At 42.4% G+C, this 23491-nt stretch overlaps 1 protein-coding gene across 4 annotated transcripts in view; it reads left to right on the top strand.

The window, feature by feature from the left end:
- The window catches only part of rap1gap2b (RAP1 GTPase activating protein 2b), a 91836-nt gene that overhangs the window by 58542 nt on the left and 9803 nt on the right, over window positions 1-23491 (top strand). For all 4 annotated transcript variants that reach the window (XM_014195771.3, XM_045716817.2, XM_045716818.2 and 1 more), the window contains 2 exons: window positions 371-500; window positions 22992-23147. In XM_014195771.3, the coding sequence (XP_014051246.1) occupies window positions 371-500; window positions 22992-23147 (286 nt within the window). The remainder of the gene's footprint in view (window positions 1-370; window positions 501-22991; window positions 23148-23491) is intronic.

Genomic DNA, 23491 nt, shown 5'->3' with positions numbered 1-23491 from the left:
CTCTGAGTGTAATGTTTACTGTTCATTTTTATTGTTTATTTCACTTTTGTTTATTATCTACTTCACTTGCTTTGGTATTGCTAACATATGTTTCCCATTCCATTAAAGCCCTTGAATTGAAATTGAATTGAGGAGAAGAGAGACACAGAGAGAGTGAGAGAGAGAAAGAGAGAGAGAGAGACAGGGGGGGTAAAGACAGAGACAGATAGATAATAGGAAGGGGGAGTGGGTGAGAGTGAGTGGTAGAGGGAGGAAGAAAGAGAAAGAAAGAGAGAATGGGAGTTGACGGTGAGAGGTAAAGAAATGAGAAGTTAAGAATAACACAGGCTCTAATCCTAACCCCCTGTTCATTCTCTCCATGTCCCTGTAGGTTCCGTGGTGGTCTGGATGTGTGTCATGGTCAGACAGGTTCACAGTCGGTCTACACAGACTACAGAGAACAGGAGATCATGTTCCACATCTCTACCAAGCTGCCCTACACAGAGGGAGACATGCAACAGGTGCACACACACACCTAAAATCCTACACGTAACGGCACACACCTTTCTGAAACGTATGGTTACTTGCATAACCCCGGTTCTCTGATAATATGACTGAGATGTATCACATGTGGGGGTTCGCTAGGACCGCCTACTCTCTCTGTAAAAAAGGCAGGCCCTTTCAACCTGATAGGCAGCCCTGTCAATCACCCTTAACACCACTGTTCCTTCAACCAATCAGGGCACTTGGATATGCTGCAGGACTCCGCCTCCCCTCACCTCTAGTTAGTGCATGTTTTGCCATGGCAAGAGCAGCAAATAGTTGTGTTGCTGATGGACTTTCGCATGTTGTTCATAACTGAAATGTTGTGCGTACATTGACATGTCAGTGTTGGAAATTGTGTATATTGTGTTGTGCAATGCCTGTCCTGTGGAGGACTAGGCCTACTTGTCAGGTCTAAGCATTTGAGTGAAGTTTGTGCATCTGTAACTTTGTCACTCATCATTATTCACGATTCATTCAGAACTATTCGTCATCATGGTAGCATCCACATTAATCAAATTAGCATAATAAAAAAGTCCCCATCAAAATCCGTCTGTTTAAGATAGCGATATCAGTTCTATTGCATGGGCTGCATCTCAATTTACCGCATCCGCCAATGGTGGCCTTCCACATCTGTGGTGAAAGGTGACAGAGCTAGAGTGGTGTTTGTCAGAACATGAGACATCCCGAAAATCGGTCTTCTCACCAAAACTTCTGTAGAGTCCGAACGGTTTGACCTACAGTCTAATATGACCACTCAATGGAAAGATGAGAATCTCGTCTGAAGGTAGGGGTCACGTTTTAAAAAAAGACCAGTTTTACACTAAGTTTTACACTAAGTGTACAAAACATTAACAACACCTTCCTAATATTGAGTTGCAAGTGCAATGCTATTTGGCTGGCAGCCACAGAAGTAAATGAGCTTACAATGAAAAAGCAAGGTATTTTTTGCAAAAATTATGAATGGCCATCATGTTTCTGTTTATCATACAAAGAATCTTGTCAGCATGCAGCCACACAAGTAAATGAGTTTACAATGAAAAAGCAAGATATTTTTTGCAAAAATTATGAATGGCCATCATGTTTCTGTTTATCATAGAAAGAATGTGGTCAGCTACATTTCCTAATGTTTTGCATAAAGTTAATCTGGCATTTTACTGGACAAAAGTAGGCTGGCTAAACCAAGAAAAGTACAAGGGAAAAGTAGCTACACATCAGTCAGAGCTCACATCAGTCAGTCTGCTCATAGATTGCCTGTTTGTAAATTCACGAGTGGAGAAGTGCAACTGAAGCACAAAATTAATCTAATGCGAAGCAGAAATCACAATAAGAAGCATTTAGTTGTGCGTTGACAAAACATAGCAAGTTATTTCTTATGTATTTAATATTTTTTATCTGCGTGAAAAGCAAAGAATTCTGCGTTTAACTTGCTAGTTATCTAAGTGGTTGAATTAATAAGGTGACAGGGCATCATATTGTGTTAGCTGTGTTTGAGAAGTCAAAGCCCTTTCCATGAGTTACCTGTACAGCTGCCACAGCTATCTTTTTATTTCCTTGCATTTTTTCTCTTCTCCGTTCCTGGGCCCGTCTGCTCCTTCCCCATCTTCTCTGAGCAGACCAGGCGGCCAGTTGCCCTAGCAAATCCAGACTCCACATAGACACAGCATGTACACATGCTGCTCCAGAGCCAGTACTGTTTTTCCTTAAGACAAGCATGCATCAAAACGTTGTTTATTTGCACAATGACATTTGGGTGGCTCCTACCTACAGTCGAAGTCGGAAGTTTACATACACTTAGGTTGGAGACATTAAAACTTGTTTTTCAACCACTCCACAAATGACTTGTTAACAAACTATAGTTTTGGCAAGTCGGTTAGGACATCTACTTTGTGCATGACACAAGTAATTTTTCCAACAATTGTATACACACAGATTATTTCACTTATAATTCACTGTATCACAATTGCAGTGGGTCAGAAGTTTACATACACTAAGTTGACTGTGCCTTTAAACAGCTTGGAAAATTCCAGAAAATTATGACATGGCTTTAGAAGCTTCTGATAGGCTAATTGACATCATTTGAGTCAATTGGAGGTGTACCTGTGGATGTATTTCAAGGTCTACCTTCAACTCAGTGCCTTTTTGCTTGACATCATGGTAAAATCAAAAGAAATCAGCCAAGACCTCAGAAAACAAATTGTAGACCTCCACAAGTCTGGTTCATCCTTGGGAGCAATTTCCAAATGCCTGATGGTACCACGTTGATCTGTACAAACAATAGTACGCAAGTATAAACACCATGGGACCATGCTGCCGCCATACCGCTCAGGAAGGAGACCCGTTCTGTCTCCTAGAGATGAACGTACTTCAGTGTGAAAAGTGGAAATCAATCCCAGAACAACAGCAAAGGACCTTGTGAAGATGCTGGAGGAAACAGGTACAAATGTATCAATATCCACAGTCAAACTAGTCCTATATCGACATAACCTGAACGGCCGCCCAGCAAGGAAGAAGCCACTGCTCCAAAACTGCCATAAAAAAGCCAGACTACGGTTTGCAACTGCACATGGGGACAAAGATCGTACTTTTTGGAGAAATGTCCTCTGGTCTGATGAAACAGAAATAGAACTCTTTGGCATAATGATCATCGTTATGTTTGGAGGAAAAAGGGGGAGGCTTGCAAATGGGTCTTCCAAATGGACAATGACCCCAAACATACTTCCAAAGTTGTGGCAAAATGGCTTGAGGACAACAAAGTCAATGTATTGGAGTGGCCATCACAAAGCCCTGACCTCAATCATTCAGAAAATGTGTGGGCAGAACTGAAAAAGCGTGTGCGGGCAAGGAGGCCTAAAAACCTGACTCAGTTACATCAGCTTTGTCAGGAGGAATGGGCCAAAATTCTCCCAACTTATTGTGGGAAGCTTGTGGAAGGCTACCCGAAACGTTTGACCCAAGTTAAACAATTTAAAGGCAATTCTACCAAATACTAATTGAGTGTATGTAAACTTCTGACCCACTGGGAATGTGATGAAAGAAATAAAAGCTGAAATAAATCATTCTCTCTCCTATTATTCTGACATTTCACATTCTTAAAATAAAGTGCTGATCCTAACTGACCTAAAACAGAGAATTTTTACTTGGATTAAATGCCAGGAACTGTGAAAAACTGAGTTTAAATGTATTTAGCTAATGTTTATGTAAACTTCTGACTTCAACTGTATACATGTATAACTTTATGAGCCTGTCTTTGTGCTCTTTAGCATATTCAACTAGCAGCCTCCGTGGAAACTCAATTTGTCCTAATTTTAGCATTCTGGTAATAGACGCCCAATGGGATTTTTTTGCGGGATTCTTTTGCGCCCCCTTGTGTTCTAAGCCGCTAATACAGTAAGTCCCGGGATGAGAGAAAGACGGTATACCGCCCAACACTAGACTGAAGAGCTTCACACAGTGGTGTCAAGTTGACTTGATGTCCTTTGGGTGGTGGACAATTCGTGATACACACAGGAAACTGTTGAGCATGAAAAACCCAGCAGTGTTGCAATTCTTACTACTAAGTGACATCAAATCAAATTGTATTAGTCACATGTGCTGAATACAACAAGTGTAGACCTTACAGTGAAATGCTTACTTACGAGCCCCTAAACAACAATGAGGTTTAAAAAAAATACGGATAAGAATAGAAAATAAAAGTAACAAGTTATTAAAAAGCAAGTGTAAATTAACAATAGCGAGACTATATATGGGGGGTACCAGTACAGAGTCAATGTGCGGGGGCACTGGTTCGTTGAGGTAATATGTACATGTAGGTAGAGTTAATAAAGTGACTATTCATAGATGATAACAACAGAAAGCAGCAGCGGTGTAAAAGAGGGGGAGGAGGGGCAATGCAAATAGTCTAGGTATCCATTTGATTGGGTGTTCAGGAATCTTAAGGCTTGGGGATAGAAGCTGTTTAGAAGCCTCCTGGACTTAGACTTGGCACTCCGATACCGCTTGCGGTCGGAGGCCGAGCAGTTGCAATACCAGGCAGTGACGTAACGAGTCAGGATGCTCGTGCCCTCTTCACGACTGTCTTGGTGTGCTTGGACCATGTTAGTTTGCTGGTGATGTGGACACCAAGGAACTTGAAGCTCTCAACCTGCTCTACTGCAGCCCCGTTGATGAGAATGGGGGCGTGCTCGTCCTCTTTTTCCTGTAGTCCACAATCATCTCCTTTGTCTTGATCATGTTGAGGGAGAGGTTGTTGTCCTGGTACCACAAGGAAAGGTCTCTGACCTGCTCCCTATAGGCTGTCTCGTTGTTGTCGGTGATCAGGCGTACCACTGTTGTGTCATCGGCAAACTTAATGATTGTGTTGGAGTCATGCCTGGTCGTGCAGTCATGAGTGAACAGGGAGTACAGGAGGGGCCCCTGTGTTGAGGATCAAAGTGGCGGATGTGTTGTTATCTACCCTTACCACCTGGGGGCGGCCTGTCAGGATGTCCAGGATCCATTTGCAGAGGGAGGTGTTTAGTCCCAGGATCCTTAGCTTATTGATGAGCTTTGAGGGCACTATGATGTTGAACGCTGAGCTGTAGTCAATGAATTGCATTCTCACATAGGTGTTCCTTTTGTCCAGGTGGGAAAGGGAAGTGTGGAGTACAATAGAGATTGCATCATCTGTGGATCTGTTGGGGCGGTATTCAAATTGGAGTGGGTCTAGTGTTTCTGGGATGATGCTGTTGATGTGAGCCACGACCAGCCTTTCAAAGCACTTCATGGCTACAGACGTGAGTGCTACGGGTTGGTAGTAATTTAGGCAGGTTACCTTAGTGTTCTTTGGCACCGGCACCATGGTGGTCTGCTTAAAACATGTTCGTATTACAGACTCGGACAGGGAGAGGTTGAAAATGTCAGTGAAGACACTTGCCAGTCGGTCAGCGCATGCTCGCAGTACACGTCCTGGTAATCCATCTGGTCCTGCGGCCTTGTGAATGTTGACCTGTTTAAAGGTCTTATTCACATCGGCTGTGGAGAGAGTGATCACACAGTCTTCCGGAAGAGCTGGTGCTCTCATGCATGTTTCAGTGTTATTTGCCTCGAAGCGAGCATAGAAATAGTTTAGCTCGTCTGGTAGGCTCGTGTCACTGGCAACTCGCGGCTGTGGTTCCCTTTGTAGTCTGTAATGGTTTGCAAGCCCTGCCACATCTGACAAGCGTCAGAGCCAGTGTAGTACGATTCAATCTTAGTCCTGTATTGACGTTATTGCCTGTTTGATGGTTCGTCGAAGGGTATAGCGGAGTTTCTTTTAAGCTTCCGGGTCTTGAGTCCCTCTCCTTGGAAGCGGCAGCTCTAGCCTTTAGCTCAGTGCGGATGTTGCCTGTAATCCATGTCTTCTGGTTGGGGTATGTACGTACGGTCACTGTGCGGTCAACATCATCGATGCACTTATTGATGAAGCCAATGACGGATGTGGTGTACTCCTCAATGCCATCCGAGGAATCCCGGAACATATTCCAGTCTGTGCTAGCGAAACAGTCCTGTAGCTTAGCATCTGCTTCATCTGAACAATTTTGTATTGATCTAGTCACTAGTGCCTCCTGCTTAAATTTTTACTTGTAAGCAGGAGGATAGAATTATGGTCAGATTTGCAAAATGGAGGGCAAGGGAGAGCTGGTGCAATAGAGGTGGTCCAGAGTTCTTGCCCACTGGTTGTACATTTATCATGCTGATAGAAATGTGGTTAAACTGATTTAAGTTTCCCTGCATTAACAGAGCTTGAAGAATTTTAAATAGAATAATGTACAAATATTGTACAATCCAGGTGTCTTAGAGACTTACCCAGAAAGACTCACAGCTGTAATCACTGCCTTAGGTGATTCTAACATGTATTGACACAGGGGGTTGAATACTTATCTAATCAAGATACACTATATGGCCAAGAGTATGTGGACCCCTGCTTGTCGAACATCTCATTCCAAAATCATGGGTATTAATATGGAGTTGATCCCCTCTTTGCTGCTATAACAGCCTTCACTCTTCTGGGAAGGCTTTCCACTAGATGTTGGAACATTGCTGTGGGGACTTGCTTCCATTCAGCCACGAGCATTAGTGAGGTCGGGGACTGATGTTGGGCGATTAGGCCTGGCTCGCATTCGACGTTCCAATTTATCCCAAAGGCATTCGATGGGGTTGAGGTCAGGGCTCTGTGCATGCCAGCCAAGTTTTTCCACACCGATCTCGACAAATAATTTCTGTATGGACCTCACGGGAGCATTGTCATGCTGAAACAGCAAACGGCCTTCCCCAAACTGTTGCTACAAAGTTGGAAGCACAGAATCATCTACAATGTCATTGTATGCTGCAGCGTTAAGATTTCCCTTAACTGGAACTAAGGGGCCTAGCCCGAACCATGAAAAACAGCCCCAGATCATTATTCCTCCTCCACGAAATGTTACAGTTGGCACTATGCATTGGGGCAGGTAGCGTACTCCTGGCATCCACCAAACCCAGATTCATCCATCGGACTACCAGATGGTGAAACGGGATTCATCACTCCAGAGAACGTTTCCACTGCTCCAGAGTCCAATGGCGGCAAGCTTTACTTCACTCCAGTCGATGCTTGGCATTGCACATGGTGATCTTAGGCTTGTGCGTGGCTGCTCGGCCATAGAAACCCATTTCATGAAGCTCCTGACAAACAGTTATTGTGCTGACATTGCTTTCAGAGGCAGTTTGGACCTCGGTAGTGAGTGTTACAATGGAGGACAGATGATTTTTACACGATATGCGCTTCAGCACTCTGCGGTCCTATTCTGTGAGCTTGTGTGGCCTACCACTTTGCGGCTGAACCGTTGTTGCTCCTAGACGATCCCACTTCACAATAACAGCACTTACAGTTGACCATCTCTAGCAGGGCAGACATTTGACGAACTGACTTGTTGGAAAGGTGACATCCTATGACTGTATCACGTTGAAAGTCACTGAGGTCCTCAGTAAGGTCATTCTACTGCCAATGTTTGTCTATGAAGATTGCTTGGCTGAGTGCTCGATTTTATACACCTGTCAGCAATGGGTGTGGCTGAGATAGCTGAATTTACAAGCATTTCGCTACACCCGCAATGACATCTGCTAAACAGGTGTATGTGACCAATACAATTTGATTTGATTTGATCCACTAATTTCAAGGGGTGTGGCTGAGACAGCTGAATCCACTAATTTCAAATGTTAGAATTTTTTTCCTCTTTGACATTACAGAGTATTTTGAGTAGATTGTTGACAAAAAATGACAATTAAATCCATTTTAATCCTACTTTGTAACACAACAAAATGTGGAAAAAGTCAAGGGGTGTGAATTCCTTCTGGCGAAAGAGGAGAGACCATCACTTCCATAAAAGGAGCCACTCTCCCGCCCTTTGGTTATTCTCAAGCATGCTTAACTTGCTATAATACAGTGATACATCGCACTCCTATTATGAGAGAACCGGGGTTACATGACCTTAAATTCTCTTTCAGTTACCAAACCCGTTCACAGGATTGGTTAACTCTTGAGGTTCCTCAGGTCTCCACCGAATTAGGAAAATCCGCCTTCAGTTTCTGGGTAAGGCGACAGAGGAAAAGCCATTGGCTCCACGGTGAGACAAGGGGAAAAAGTTTACCCAGCCCAAAAATGGGGTTAGGTAATATAACCTGAAAAACCCCTGTATATACTGTGGGCATGAACAGTGGCTGGTAGAGCACAGTCCACCCATACGCTTAGGGACGCTAAGGGCAGTAGTAAAGCGAAAGAAGGAGGACTATTACGTCTTCACACTTTCCAGCGGTTAATAGCTGCTGTGAAAGGATTTTAAGCACAATAGACATGTCCCAGAATGAGCTAAAAGCTTAGAGTCTGGGTGTAAATGACGTGGCCCCCTTAGAGACTACAGTTATAGATAAACTGTATCACTGGCTGTGTCCGAATACCCATACTAGCATACTACATACTTAAACTGCATACTCATTTCTGTGTGTTATCTAGTAGAATTCACTCAACTTTTCTGAACTTTGACAGCAGCTGACAATCAGATTAACCTGTTTGGGATAGGGGGCAGTATTTTCACGGCCGGATAAAAAACATACCCGATTTAATCTGGTTACTACTCCTGCCCAGAAACTAGAATATGCATATAATTATTGGCTTTGGATAGAAAACACCCTAAAGTATCTAAAACTGTTTGAATGGTGTCTGTGAGTATAACAGAACTCATATGGCAGGCCAAAACCTGAGAAGATTCCATGCAGGAAGTGGCCTGTCTGACAAGTTGTGTTTCATCTTGGCTCTTTTTATTGAAGACTGAGGATCTTTGCTATAACATGACACTTCCTACGGCTCCCATAGGCTCTCAGAGCCCGGGAAAAAGCTGAACAATATCGAGGCAGCCTCTGGCTGAAACACTTTATCGCGTTTGGCAAGTGGCCGATCAGAGTACTATGGGCTTAGGCGCATGCCCGAGTCGACCCCATGCTTTATTTTCTTTCGTCTGTTTACCTAAACGCAGATTCCCGGTCGGAATATTATCGCTTTTTTATGAGAAAAATGGCATAAAAATTGATTTTAAACAGCGGTTGACATGCTTCGAAGTACGGTAATGGAATATTTAGACATTTTTTGTCACGAATTGCGCCATGCTCGTCACCCTTATTTACCCTTTCGGATAGTGTCTTGAACGCACGAACAAAACGCCGCTATTTGGATATAACTATGGATTATTTTGAACCAAACCAACATTTGTTATTGAAGTAGAAGTCCTGGGAGTGCATTCTGACGAAGACAGCAAAGGTAATAACATTTTTCTTATAGTAAATCTGACTTTGGTGAGTGCTAAACTTGCTGGGTGTCTAAATAGCTAGCCCTGTGATGCCGGGCTATCTACTGAGAATATTGCAAAATGTGCTTTCACCGAAAAGCTATTTTAAAATCGGACATATCGAGTGCATAGAGGAGTTCTGTATCTATAATTCTTAAAATAATTGTTATGCTTTTTGTGAACGTTTATCGTGAGTAATTTAGTAAATTCACCGGCAGTGTTCGGTGGGAATGCTAGTCACATGCTAGTCACATGCTAATGTAAAAAGCTGGTTTTTGATATAAATATGAACTTGATTGAACAAAACATGCATGTATTGTATAACATAATGTCCTAGGGTTGTCATCTGATCAAGATCATCAAAGGTTAGTGCTACATTTAGCTGTGGTTTGGGTTTATGTGACATTATATGCTAGCTTGAAAAATGGGTGTCTGATTATTTCTGGCAGGGTACTCTCCTGACATAATCTAATGTTTTGCTTTCGCTGTAAAGCCTTTTTGAAATCGGACAATGTGGTTAGATAAAGGAGAGTCTTGATTTTTGAAGTTTGAAGTTTTTGCATTTTTGAGGAATTTGAACAACGCGCCACGGGATTACACTGGCTGTTGAGTAGGTGGGACGCAAGCGTCATTTTTCAATATTCTGAGTACATAGCTCAGCCATCACGGTGAGCTCAGAATTAGTATTAGAAATATTCTCTTACCTTTGCTGATCTTCATCAGAATGCACTCCCAGGACTGCTACTTCCACAAGAAATGTTGTTTTTGTTTGAAATAATCCATATGTATGTACAAATACCTCAGTTTTGTTCGTGCGTACAGATCACTTATCCAAAGGCATAACGCGCAAGTGCGGAACCAGAGACGAAAAGTCAAAATGTTCCATTACCGTACTTAGAAGCATGTCAAACGCTGTTTAAAATCAATCTTTATGGTATTTTTAACGTAAAACTGCGATAATATTCCAACTGGACAATAGCATATTCATTCAAGAACAAAAAGAAGGAACGGTGTAACTTGAAGTTTTCGGTATGTTTGCTAGTTCTGAACGTCACATGCTAATGTAAAAAGCTGGTTTTTGATATAAATATGAACTTGATTGAACAAAACATGCATGTATTGTATAACATAATGTCCTAGGAGTGTCATCTGATGAAGATCATCAAAGGTTAGTGCTGCATTTAGCTGTGGTTTTGGTTTTTGTGACATATATGCTTGCTTTGAAAATGGCTGTGTGATTTATTTTTGGCAGGGTACTCTCCTGACATAATCTAATGTTTTGCTTTCGCTGTAAAGCCTTTTTGAAATCGGACAATGTGGTTAGATAAAGAAGAGTCTTGTCTTTAAAATGGTGTAAAATAGTCATATGTTTGAGAAATTGAAGTTATAGCATTTTTGAGGTATTTGTAATTCGCGCCACGCTATACCATTGGATATTCGTGAGGCGTTCCGCTAGCGGAACGTCTGTCCCTAACAGGTTTTAATTGACGCACTGTACCAAAATGAACTAATGGCGGGAGTCAATGTAATCGCACATTCGATGACACATTTAGAATACTATTTTCAATATTTCACATGCTATACTAACAGTTTTATGGTATGTGAAATTGTTTAAATAGTACTCAGTGTGTCTCTACACCTTTTCAGTAAGTGCTTCTTAGTTGCGGAACATCTGAGGGTTGCTGATGTTGGGAATACCCTGGCTAAATCAGGGGAGCCCAGTATGGGTATTCGGACGGCCACTGTCGGTGCCTCGGCAGGCCGAGAAAGTGGAAGAATAACCAACTCTTTAGGGATAGAGGGCAGCATTGGGGAGTTGGATGAAAAGCGTGCCCAGAATAAACTGCCTGTTACTCAGGCCCAGAAGCTAGAATATGCATATAATAGTAGATTTGGATAGAAAACACTCTAAAGTTTCCAAAACTGTTAAAATAATGTTTGTGAGTATAACAGAATTCATATGGCAGGTGACAACCTGAGAAAAATCCAACCAGGAAGTGGGAATTCTGAGGTTTGTAGTTTTCAAGTGACTGCCTATCGAATATCCAGTGTCTGTGGGGTGAGATTGTACTTCTTAAGGCTTCCACTAGATGTCAATAGTCTTCAGAAGTTGTTTCTGGCTTCTATTGTGAAAGGGGAGCGAATAAGAGCACTCAAAGCAGATGGCCCAGGTGAAAGCCTTTAGTTTAGTCACACGTGTGGCCGTGAGCGTGAGCTCCATTCCCTTTCCTTTCTAATGAAAATAGTATTGTCCGGTTGAAACATTATTGAATATTTATGATAAAAACACCTTAAGGTTTGATTAGAAACATCGTTTGACATGTTTCTACGAACTCAAATGGAACTTTTCTGACTTTTCGTCTAAACTTTGTGCCCGTGATTTGTGCATTTGGATTACTAGACTAAACGCGCGAACAAAAAGGAGGTATTTGGACATAAAGATGAACTTTATCGAACAAAACAAACATTTACTGTCTAACATGGAGACTTGGGAGTGCCATCAGATGAAGATCATCAAAGGTAAGTGATTAATTTCAACTCTATTTCTGACTTTTGTGACACCTCTCCTTTGGAAAATGGCTGTATGGTTTTTTGTGGCTAGGCGCTGACCTAACATAATCGCATGGTGTGCTTTCACCGTAAAGCCTTTTTGAAATCGGACACTGTGGTTGGATTAATGAGAAGTTTATCTTTAAAATGGTGTATAATACTTTTATGTTTGAGGAATTTTAATTATGAGATTTCTATTGTTTGAATTTGGCGCCCTGCTATTTCACTGGCTGTCAGCTAACGGAATCCCCTTCCCAGAAAGGTTGACAAAGATGAACCTTCTCTCCAGCCAAAATATCCTGCAAGGAGCATAGGACCATGGAAAACAGAGTGTAGGAAGGTACCATCTCCACAACAAAAACACACCAAAAATGCACCAACTTGCGGATGTCACACTTCTGCTGCATGGCGGAGACATTAGTTAACCTCTCTGGGAAATGTGGGACGCTAGCGCGGGACACACTATTCAACAGCCAGTGAAATAGCAGGGCGGCAAATTCAAAACAACAAAAATCTCATAATTCAAATTTCTCAAAACATACAACTATTATATCCCATTTTAAAGATACACCTCTCGTTAATCCAACCACATTGTCCGATTTCAAAAGGGCTTTACGGCGAAAGCATAACATTAGATTATGTTAGGACAGCGCCGAGACAAGAAAAACCACACAGCCATTTTCCAAGCAAGGAGAGGCATCACAAAAAACAGAAATACAGCTAAAATTAATCACTAACCTTTGATGATCTTCATCAGATGGCACTCATAGGACTTCATGTTACACAATACATGTATGTCTTGCTCGATAAAGTTAATATTTATATCCAAAACCCCATTTTACATTGGCGTGTAATGTTCAGAAATATTTTGCCTCCCAAAACTTCCGGTGAATGAGCACATCAATTTACAATAATACTCATCATAAACGTTGATAAAATATTCAACTGTTATTCAAAGAATTGTAGATACACTTCTCCTTAATGCAACCGCTGTGTCAGATTTCAAAAAACTTTACAGCGAAAGCACACTTTGCAATAATCTGAGTACAGTGCTCAGAGACGAAACCAACCCGCCATTTTGTGGTGTCAACAAAACTCAGAAATAACATTATAAATATTCACTTACCTTTGATGATCTTCGTTGGAATGCACTCCCAGGAATCCCAGTTCCCCAATAAATGTTCATTTGTTTCGATAAAGTCCATATATGTCCAAATACCTCCTTTTTGTTTGCGCATTTAGTCCACTACGCCAAATGCAGGAAGTGCGCGCAAAATGTCACGACGAAAAGTCAAAAAAGTTATATTTATGTTCGTAGAAACATGTCAAACAATGTATAGCATCAATCTTTAGGATGTTTTTATCATAAATCTTCTATAATATTCCAACCGGACGATTCCTTTGTCTTCAAAAAAGAAAAGGAACACAGCTAACTCTCACGGGAGTGTGCGCCAAAGAACTCATGTCATTCTCTCAGTCATCTGACTCCAGGACCTCTTATTCTCTCCCCAGTCACAGTAGAAGCATGAAACAACGTTCCAAAGACTGTTGACATCTAGTGGAAGCCTTAGGAAGTGCAAAATGCCCAATTGACACTGTATGCTGGATAGGGAATCACTTGAAAAACATCAAACCACTTCCTGGTTGGATTTTTTCCCAGGTTTTTGCCTACCATATGAGTTCTGTTATACTCACAGACATCATTCAAACAGTTTTTGAAACATCAGAGTGTTTTCTATCCAAATTTACTAATGATATGCATATCCTACCTTCTGGGCCCGAGTAGCAGGCAGTTTAATTTGGGCACGTTAATCATCTGAATTTCCGAATACTGCCCCCTGTCACCAATTAAGTAGAACCCAGTAGAAAATTAGGTGATTTCATAGCGAACTGAAGCTTGTATCCCTTTGTAATAGTAGACAGCCCTTTGGGAGTAACTGGATTAGATATTGCTTAGCGGCTTACTCGGGCCAATTCCCTCGAGGGTCACAAACATGATGTTTCTCATCAACATTGAATATCTCGCCATAGTTTGGAGGAGTGTTATTAGGCTACTAGTGATCGGCACCAATATGGAAAGTCTGTGTCAATTGTCTGCATTTTTTTTCAATTTGAAAATTGGAGACTGAAATGTGACTGACCTGCACAGCAAGGTTTCCGGACTAGTGACCAAGAAGATTTAAATGTATTGGACATTTGAGACATTTACTGGTCATCAATATGCACTGGGTATGTAATCCATTAGGGCGTCCACCCACACAGCCAGCGCCATCAATAAACGAGGGATGTTGGCCAAACAAGCCACATGTGTGTCCTTAAAAACAGCCTACAACTAATTACAAAAACACTATTCCTTGTGTTTCGATGTGTAGCATATGCAAAACCTATTGTTTTGTATGATATTAATATAAAAAAATGAATATAAAGGAAGAGAAGCTATGGCTTAGCCCAGAGACAGAGATAGATATGTCAGATAGGCTACTGCGTCTGCTATACAGATATAGGCGTACAGGAGGAGGCTAATTAGTTCATTTTCTATGAGAATATTTGTTATAAAGATAAGCATTATATTGTTTGATTATAGCAGTAACTCTGGTAGTCCTAAAGCATTCTTCCTCAACTCAAATTCAACTGTCGGAGGTTCAAATCTCAACTTAATATCAAAAATAGTTATAAATTGCTGAGGTGTTATAACGACACAGGGCGAGACCCAGATGCAGACACCAGAGGCAAATGGTTTGAGTCTCTGATATTTATTGAAATACAAGGGGCAGGCATTGGGCAGGTCGGGGACAGGCAGAAGTTTATTAACCTGTTATAGCTAGGGGGCAGTATTTTCACGGCCGGATAAAAAACGTACCCGATTTAATCTGATTATTACTCCTGCCCAGAAACTAGAATATGCATATAATTATTAGCTTTGGATAGAAAACACTCCAAAGTTTCTAAAACTGTTTGAATGGTGTCTGTGAGTATAACAGAACTCATTTGGCAGGCCAAAACCTGAGAAGATTCTGAACAGGAAGTACCCTGTCTGACCATTTCTTGGCCTTCTTGATTATCTCTATCCAATACAGGGGATCTCTGCTGTTACGTGACACTTCCTACGGCTCCCATGGGCTCTCAGAAGGCGGCAAAAAGCTGAATCGTGGCTTTGCAGGCTCTGGCTGAAAAACAGTAGCGCGTTTGGATAGTGGCCGGTCACAGTACTATGAGACTGAGGCTCGTGCACGAGTCGACTCAATGTTTTTATTCTTTCGTCTTTGAACGAAAACCACCACTCCTGTTCGGAATATTATCGCTTTTTTACGAGAAAAATTGCATAAAAATTGATTTTAAACAGCCGTTGACATGCTTCGAAGTACGGTAATGGAATATTTAGAAATCTTTTGTCACGAAATGCGTCGTGCGCGTAACCCTTCATCACCCTTGGATAGTGTCTTGAACGCACTAACAAAACGCCGCTATTTGGATATAACTATGGATTATTTTGAACCAAACCAACATTTGTTATTGAAGTAGAAGTCCTGGTAGTGCATTCTGACGAAGAACACCAAAGGTAATCAAACTTTTCTAATAGTAAATCGGAGTTTGGTCAGGGCTAAACTTGGTGGGTGTCAAAATAGCTAGCCATGCTGGCTGGGCTATCTACTGAGAATATTGCAAAATGTGCTTTCACCGAAAAGCTATTTTAAAATCGGACATATCGAGTGCATAGAGGAGTTCTGTATCTATAATTCTTAAAATAATTATGTTTTTTGTGAACGTTTATCGTGAGTAATTTAGTAAATTCACCGGAAGTGTTCGGTGGGAATGCTAGTTCTCAACGTCACATGCTAATGTAAAAAGCTGTTTTTTGATATAAATATGAACTTGATTGAAAAAACATGCATGCATTGTATAACATAATGTCCTAGGCGTGTCATCTGATGAAGATCATCAAAGGTTAGTGCTGCATTTAGCTGTGGTTTTGTTTTTTGTGACATTATATGCTAGCTTGAAAAATGGGTGTCTGATTATTTCTGGCTGGGTACTCTGCTGACATAATCTAATGTTTTGCTTTCGCTGTAAAGCCTTTTTGAAATCGGACAGTGTGGTTAGATAAAGGAGAGTCTTGTCTTTAAAATGCTGTAAAATAGTCATATGTTTGAAAAATGGACGTTTTTGTATTTTTGAGGAATTTGTAATTCACGCCACGCCCATCATTGGATATTGGAGCAGGTGTTCCGCTAGCGGAACGTCTAGATGTAAGAGGTTAATCAGGTCAGAGTCCGAAAGGTACAGTGGGGGCAGGCAGGCTCGAGGTCAAGGCAGGCTGAATGGTCAGGCAGGAGGGCTCAGTGTCAGGGCAGGGAGAACGGGTCGGAACCGGGAGGACTAGAAAAACAGAGATTAGGAAAGCAGGCGCACTGAAAAGCATGTTGCTAGAATTCGCACTTCTCAGCTTTCAGACATGGAGGACGTGTTCTTCAGCAGAATGGTAGAAAACAAGGATGTCGTCGCGGTAGACAAACACAAATCTATTCAACATGTCATGGAGGACATCGTTGATCAGGGCCTGGAACACTGCAGGAGCGTTGGTGAGTCCAAATGGCAAGACCAGGTACTCTCCTCCCGGGCACAACACCGACACCGTCCACTAGTTGTGTTCAAGGCCGTCTTCCACTCGTCTCCTTCGCGTATTTGAACTAGGTGATAGGCATTCTGAAGGTCCAACTTGGAAAATATGGTTTCCCCCTGGAGAGGTTCAAAAGCTGAGAAGAGGAGTGGTAGAGGGTAACGATGCTTTACCATGATGTCATTGAGGCCCCGGTAGTCGATACATGGATGCAGAGTCTTGTAATTTTTTTCCAGAAAGAAGAACCCTGCGCCGGCAAGGGAAGAAGAAGGACGAATGCTCCCAGCAGCCAGAATCCTCAATGTAGTCCTCCACGGCCTTGGTCTCAGGGCCAGACAGGGATTATAGCCGTGTCGGTGTTGTGCCGGGAGGAGATCAATATCGCAATCATAGGGACAATGCGGAGGGAGGGAGGTGGCGTGAGTCTTGCTGAACACCTCCAGGAGGTCCTAGTATTCTGCAGGAACAGCAGAGAAACCCAAGGCTTTACCAGAGCCCGCAGGAGGACATCCCGGGGCAGGCAGCGCCGCCTTCAGGCAATGTGAGTGGCAGAACGGCTCCAACCCAGGATAGAACCAGTGGTCCAATCAATAATGAGGTTGTGCCTCTGGAGCCATGAAAATCCCAAAACAACAGGAACATTGGGAGATTCAATGGGAAGAAGCTGTATGGACTCACTGTGATTGCCCGACACACGCAGGTTAACCTCTTACATCTAGACGTTCCGCTAGCGGAACACCTGCTCCAATATCCAATGATGGGCGTGGCGCGAAATACAAACCCCTCTAAAATCCGAAAACTTCAATTTTTCAAACACAACCCTAGGACATTATGTTATACAATGCATGCATGTTTTGTTCAATCAAGTTCATATTTATATCAAAAAACAGCTTTTTTACATTCGCATGTGACGTTGAGAACTAGCATACCCCCCGCAAACATCCGGTGAATTTACTAAATTACTCACGATAAACGTTCACAAAAAACATAACAATTATTTTAAGAATTATAGATACAGAACTCCTCTATGCACTCGATATGTCCGATTTTAAAATAGCTTTTCGGTGAAAGCACATTTTGCAATATTCTCAGTAGATAGCCCAGCCATCACGGCTAGCCATTTAGACACCGACCAAGTTTAGCCCTGACCAAACTCCGATTTACTATTACAAAAGTTTGATTACCTTTGTTGTCTTCGTCAGAATGCACTCCCAGGACTGCTACTTCAATAACAAATGTTGGTTTGGTCCAAAATATTCTATCGTTATATCCAAATAGCGGCGTTTTGTTCGTGCGTTCAAGACACTATCCGAAGTGTAAATAAGGGTCACGAGCATGGCGCAATTCGTGACAAAAGATTTCTAAATATTCCATTACCGTACTTCGAAGCATGTCAACCGCTGTTTAAAATCCATTTTTATGCCATTTTTCTCGTAAAAAAGCGATAATATTCCGACCGGGAATCTGCGTTTAGGTAAACAGACGAAAGAAAACAAAGCATTCTGTCGACGCGGGCACGCACCTGAGTCTCACAGTACTGTAACCGGCCACTACCCAAACGCGCTACTTTGTTTCAACCAGAGCCTGCAAAGCCACGATTCAGCTTTTTGCCGCCTTCTGAGAGCCCATGGGAGCCGTAGGAAGTGTCACGTAACAGCAGAGATCCTCTGGAATGGATAGAGATAATGAAGAAGGGCAAGAAATTGTCAGACAGGCCACTTCCTGCATGGAATCTTCTCAGGTTTTGGCCTGCCAAATGAGTTCTGTTATACTCACAGACACCATTCAAACAGTTTTAGAAACTTTGGAGTGTTTTCTATCCAAAGCTAATAATTATATGCATATTCTAGTTTCTGGGCAGGAGTAATAATCAGATTAAATCGGGTACGTTTTTTATCCGGCTGTGAAAATACTGCCCCCTATCCATAACAGGTTAATGTGCCCCTGCCTATGGTGGGTCTGTCCAGTGTACTGACGTCCATGGGAATGGAGATAGGTTGTGTGGGGATACCCAGCTCCAATACCAGAGTGGCGTCCATAAAACTCTCATCAGCTCCAGAGTTAATGAGCACCCGGAGAGATTTAGACCGGTCACCCTACAGCAGGATAACATGGAAGAGAGTACGATTAATGTGAGTTTGAAAACTCCCAGGATGGCCCACCATGGTACTCTTACCTAGCTGATGAGTCTAGTCTTTTATTGGACAGGTGGATTTGTAATGCCCTGTAGCACCACAATACAGGCAACTGTTGGAGTTAAGCCTCTGTAGTCGTTCCTGAGGCAACAATCTAGCTCTGCCCAGTTGCGTAAGCACTGTAGAAAACGAGTCGCTCATTCCCGATGTTTCCTGAGGGGACTCGGGTGACTTCGGATCCTCTCGGGAATGCAGGCGCCGGGGACTTCCAGGTTCGTCGGGGATGAGCCGGCAGCCGTGGACGAATGAGTGGGGCCGAAAACAGACCTCTCCCTCCTGCGCTCCTGTAGAGGTACATCAATCCTTATTGTTAAGGCTATGAGGGAGTCGAGGTCCAGGGGTAACTCCCGAGATGCGAGCTCATCCTTAATCTCCTCAGAAAGTCCATGAAGAAAGGCATCGAACAGAGACTCCGGGTTCCAGGCACTCTCGGCAGCCAACGTGCGAACGTCTACTGTGTAGTCTGCCGTGCTGTGTAGTCTGACGTAATCCAAGTAGCTTTCGGGCTGCCTCTCTCCCGGACACCAGAGAATCGAATACCTTCCTCACCTCTGCCTTGAAATCCTCCAAACGAAGGCAAATGGCAGACTGTTGCTCCCAAACCGCCGTATCCCAGGAGAGCGCCCTACCAGACATGAGCGTTATAAGATACGCTATTCTCGAACGGTCCGAAGGTAACAAAGAGGGCTGCAGCTCAAAGATGAGGGAGCACTGGGAAAGAAAAGCCCGGCAGTTTCCAGGGTCCCCAACATAGCGCTCAGGAGGAGGTAAGCGGGGTTTTCGGAAAGCCGGGTTAGGCTGTACAAAATCATCACTGGCAGGGGAATTACTGAGCGTCCGGGAGGTCTCCGTGGTGGCATGCTGCCTGATAGATAGTCCCTGGAATTGCTTTAGTAACATTTTCGAAACACTGGTCAAGGCGTCCCGACAGCATATAGAGACCTTCCACAAGGCTCTGAAGTAGCTCCTCATGTTTTTCAATGGTGGCTCCCTGCAAGGAGACAGCATTGTGGAGCCAGTCCGAGTCTGCTGGGTCAGTCATGGCCAGTTCATACTTTAACGACACAGGGCAAGACCCAGATGCAGACACTGGAGTTAGATGGTTCGAGTCTCTGATGTTTATTGAAATACAAGGTGCAGGCATTGGGTAGGTCGGGGACAGGTAGAAGTTCATTAACCAGGTCAGAGTCCGAAAGGTACAGTGGGGGCAGGCAGGCTCGAGGTCAAGGCAGGCTGAATGGTCAGGCAGGCGAGTTCAGTGTCAAGGCAGGCAGAACGGATCAGAACCGGGAGGACTAGAAAAACAGAGACTAGGAAAGTAGATGCACGGAAAAGCACGCTGGTAAGCTTGACAAGACAAGATGAACTGGCAATAGACAAACAGACAACACAGGTATAAATACACTGGGGATAATGAGTAAGATGGGCGACACCTGGAATGGGGTGGAGTCAAGCACAAAGACAGGTGAAACAGATCAGTGTGTGACAGGTGCAGTCACTTTTGAGGACAAAAACTCAAGTGAATGATTTTTATGCATTCTAAATATTATAAAATGTCTGCCCCTACCACTATGAATGTCTCACATAGCTCTAGCTTGGCTTCCTGAACCCATTAGGAACTCGCCTTTCATTTCATATTAATATTGTCTGTGTATGACAGTGTTTTTTGTTTTAAATTATTTTAGATTAATGGCTATAAATCAATCTCTTAATTGCTACAGTACAGTGCTGAAACCACTCTCTCCTGCTGTGCTACAATGTAAGGATTGCAGGCATGTGCTTTGTCAGTGGCTGTGACGTAGGGTTTAGCCAGGAGTTGATGGACAGCTGGAAGAGCAAACTAAATGGTAGGACGTACATCCCAGCTTCAAGTGGTGTCAGATTTCACATCCTACGTCACATAGGCTCAGGGGACATTACATCTAAGGCTAATAGTCCCCCCCCCACCCCACCCCCTGCCCTCAGAACAGCCTCAATTCATTGGGGCATGGAATCTACAAGGTGTCGAAAGCGTTCCATAAGGATGCTGGCCCGTGTTGACTCCAATGCTTCCCACAGTTGTCAAGTTGGCTGGATGTCCTTTGGGTGGTGGACCATTCTTGATACACACAGGAAACTATTGAGCGTGAAAAACCCAGCAACATTGCAGTTCTTGACACAAACCGGTGCACCTGGCACCTACTACCATACCCCGTACAAAGGCACTTAAATATGTTGTTTTGCCCATTTACCCTCTGAATGTCTCACATACACAATCCATGTCTCAATTGCCTCAAAGCTTAAAAATCCTTATTTTACCTGTCTCCTCCCCTTCATCTACACTGATTGAAGACGATTTAACAAGTGACATCAATAAAGGATCATAGCTTTCACCTGGATTCACCTGCTCAGTCTATGTCATGGAAAGAGCAGGTGTTGGTTATGTGGTTATAAACTGGTTATAAACCTCACAAAAATTTGGTCAAAACATTTTCTTTCTTACCTCAAAATTTATCAAAGCCTATCACAGGGTCTTACTTTTTCACATGAGGGTTGAGGACTAAATTGAGCATGTGAACAGTGAGTCACATGATTCTAGCTTGTTCCTGATTAGAAATATTGAGTGTTACAACTATCCCATATTACAACCATCCCCAGTCTCCCCTACTTATAACCGATCTTAATCTAAATATGGAGCACAATAAAAAAGACAGATCAAAATTAATTTAACCAACAAAAATGTCTCAACAGAATGAAACAAAACACTTTTTGCATATTTAAAGAACTAGATTAATTAGATTAATAAATAGGCCTACAAAAATAACAATGATTTACAATAATAATAATGATAAAACAAGTTATTTAAAAATATTAACAAATAAATAAATTAAAGTTCCAAAATTGCATCCTACCTGAATAGCGAGTTGCACAATAGCCTGCATTTGGCCAAATCAACGTTCTTCTCATCTTTGTCCACTACAATATTAAAACTTGTCCATACAGAGGACATTCCCCTTGTAGCAGACTGCAGACTAACAATTTCAGACATCCTTTTTCAGATGGTGGCACCAGCCCATTAACATTTTCTCCATCACGCTAACATATGGAATTGTTTTAATCTAACAGAACATTTAATGTAAAAAGAAAAATGTTAACTGTAGCCTACCGCCCTATTAGTCCTATGCACTCGTAATGACCAATGCGCATTATCTTCTCTGTAAAATAGTTGATATTAAGCTCAACATTTGAGTTGAGAAATAAAAAGTTTACCTACAGAAAGCTGAGAACATCCTCTCTCCATCTGTGACAACAGGAGAGTTGTGTTTTCCAAGCAACTGGATTTTAAAATGTTATACAATCAGAACACTTTTTTTCTCCCGGAGCATTGTGCATGTGAATTCATTTTAATTATGTGAATAGCCTAATGATGATGGCGAGAGCCCAGTAACAGATTGACTGTAGTCCCCTTAATCATAGATTATTGTTACATTGTCTCTCTAAAATCACGATGTTTTGATTTATATGGTCATGTGACAAAGATAATATTTTTGTCACTTTTATCAAAATCATTTTTTCCTCATTAATAACTGTTTTATTTTCATAACTGATCAAAATTCAGGTATACTATAGCCTATAGATAACATTCTGACCATGTGAACACATTTACTTTTTGCCATATAAAAACAGCTACATGACTTAATAAAAAGCAGCCAACAGACTATATTGTTTGACATTCTTTAATAAAAGACTCAGAAACAGGAAATAGGCTTATAGCTCGCTTCACAGTTTCCCCGCCAAATAGGCCTACAAGGAAACTCTATGTATCTTGATGACATTGAGTGCGCAGGGGGGTCTGTACACAGCGTAGTATCTTGCACAAAAATTTTTGCTCCACAAAAAGACACCTAAGCCCTCTCGACAGGGTCTGAAGACCTACGCTTGGCAGCAATATCCTTCAAGGTTTGCATGTGAGAAGATTAAGCAGGCAACAGGTATCCAGTCAATATTAGGAGAGCTAGAGTAGTGAGTGACACTCTTTGTGACAAAGAGAAGCGAGAATAACCAGAGGGCGGGAGAGTGGGTCCTTTTATGGAAGTGAGGGTCACCTGTCTCCAACAGACGCTTTTAATAGGTACTTCTGAGAGAGTAGGAGTTCCTAGCTAACCCCCACATGTGATACATCAAAATAAGTATTTGAAAGAAACCCTGACAAATGTAGTAGCTTGGTACCAAAACATTGGTTCGTAACTTTTGATGAAATAGAAATTGATGAGAGTAACCCCGCCCCTACAGCTCCAGAGGAAGCGACACATAGGAAATGACATCGTAGGAGTGGTGTTCCAGGAAGAGGCCACACCCTTCGTAGCAGACATGATTGCCTCAAACTTCCTCCACGCCTTCATACTGGTGCAGGTGGACAACCCCTGTACCCAACAAACCACCTACAAGGTACTGAACAAACACACACACTCTAACCCAGGGGTCGGCAACACCGCAAGTAATATTTTTGGGCACCCAAAATATGTTTTTGTAAAAAAAATCTATAATAACGTAGATTTTTTTGGGTGGGGGGGGGGGGGGGTCGTTTTGTAAAATCACCAGGAATTCAACAAATCATTTGTTTAATTTTGGAAATCTGTTCCCAAGTATTCCCACGTGATTGTATGAAATTATTGTTATTTTCAAATACAATTTATTTTTGGGCTTAGTTTGGGTCAATTTGCATTGTACAATTTATTATAATTATGTTCTGGCCCCCCGACCATCTGCTCCGACAAATATCAGCCTATGGC

The sequence above is a fragment of the Salmo salar genome, chromosome 04 (assembly GCF_965601325.2).
Source record: "Salmo salar chromosome 04, fSalSal1, whole genome shotgun sequence".
NCBI lineage: Eukaryota > Metazoa > Chordata > Actinopteri > Salmoniformes > Salmonidae > Salmo > Salmo salar.
The sequence above is the reverse complement of the archived record's forward strand: the minus strand, read 5'-3'. Positions and strand labels throughout refer to the sequence as shown.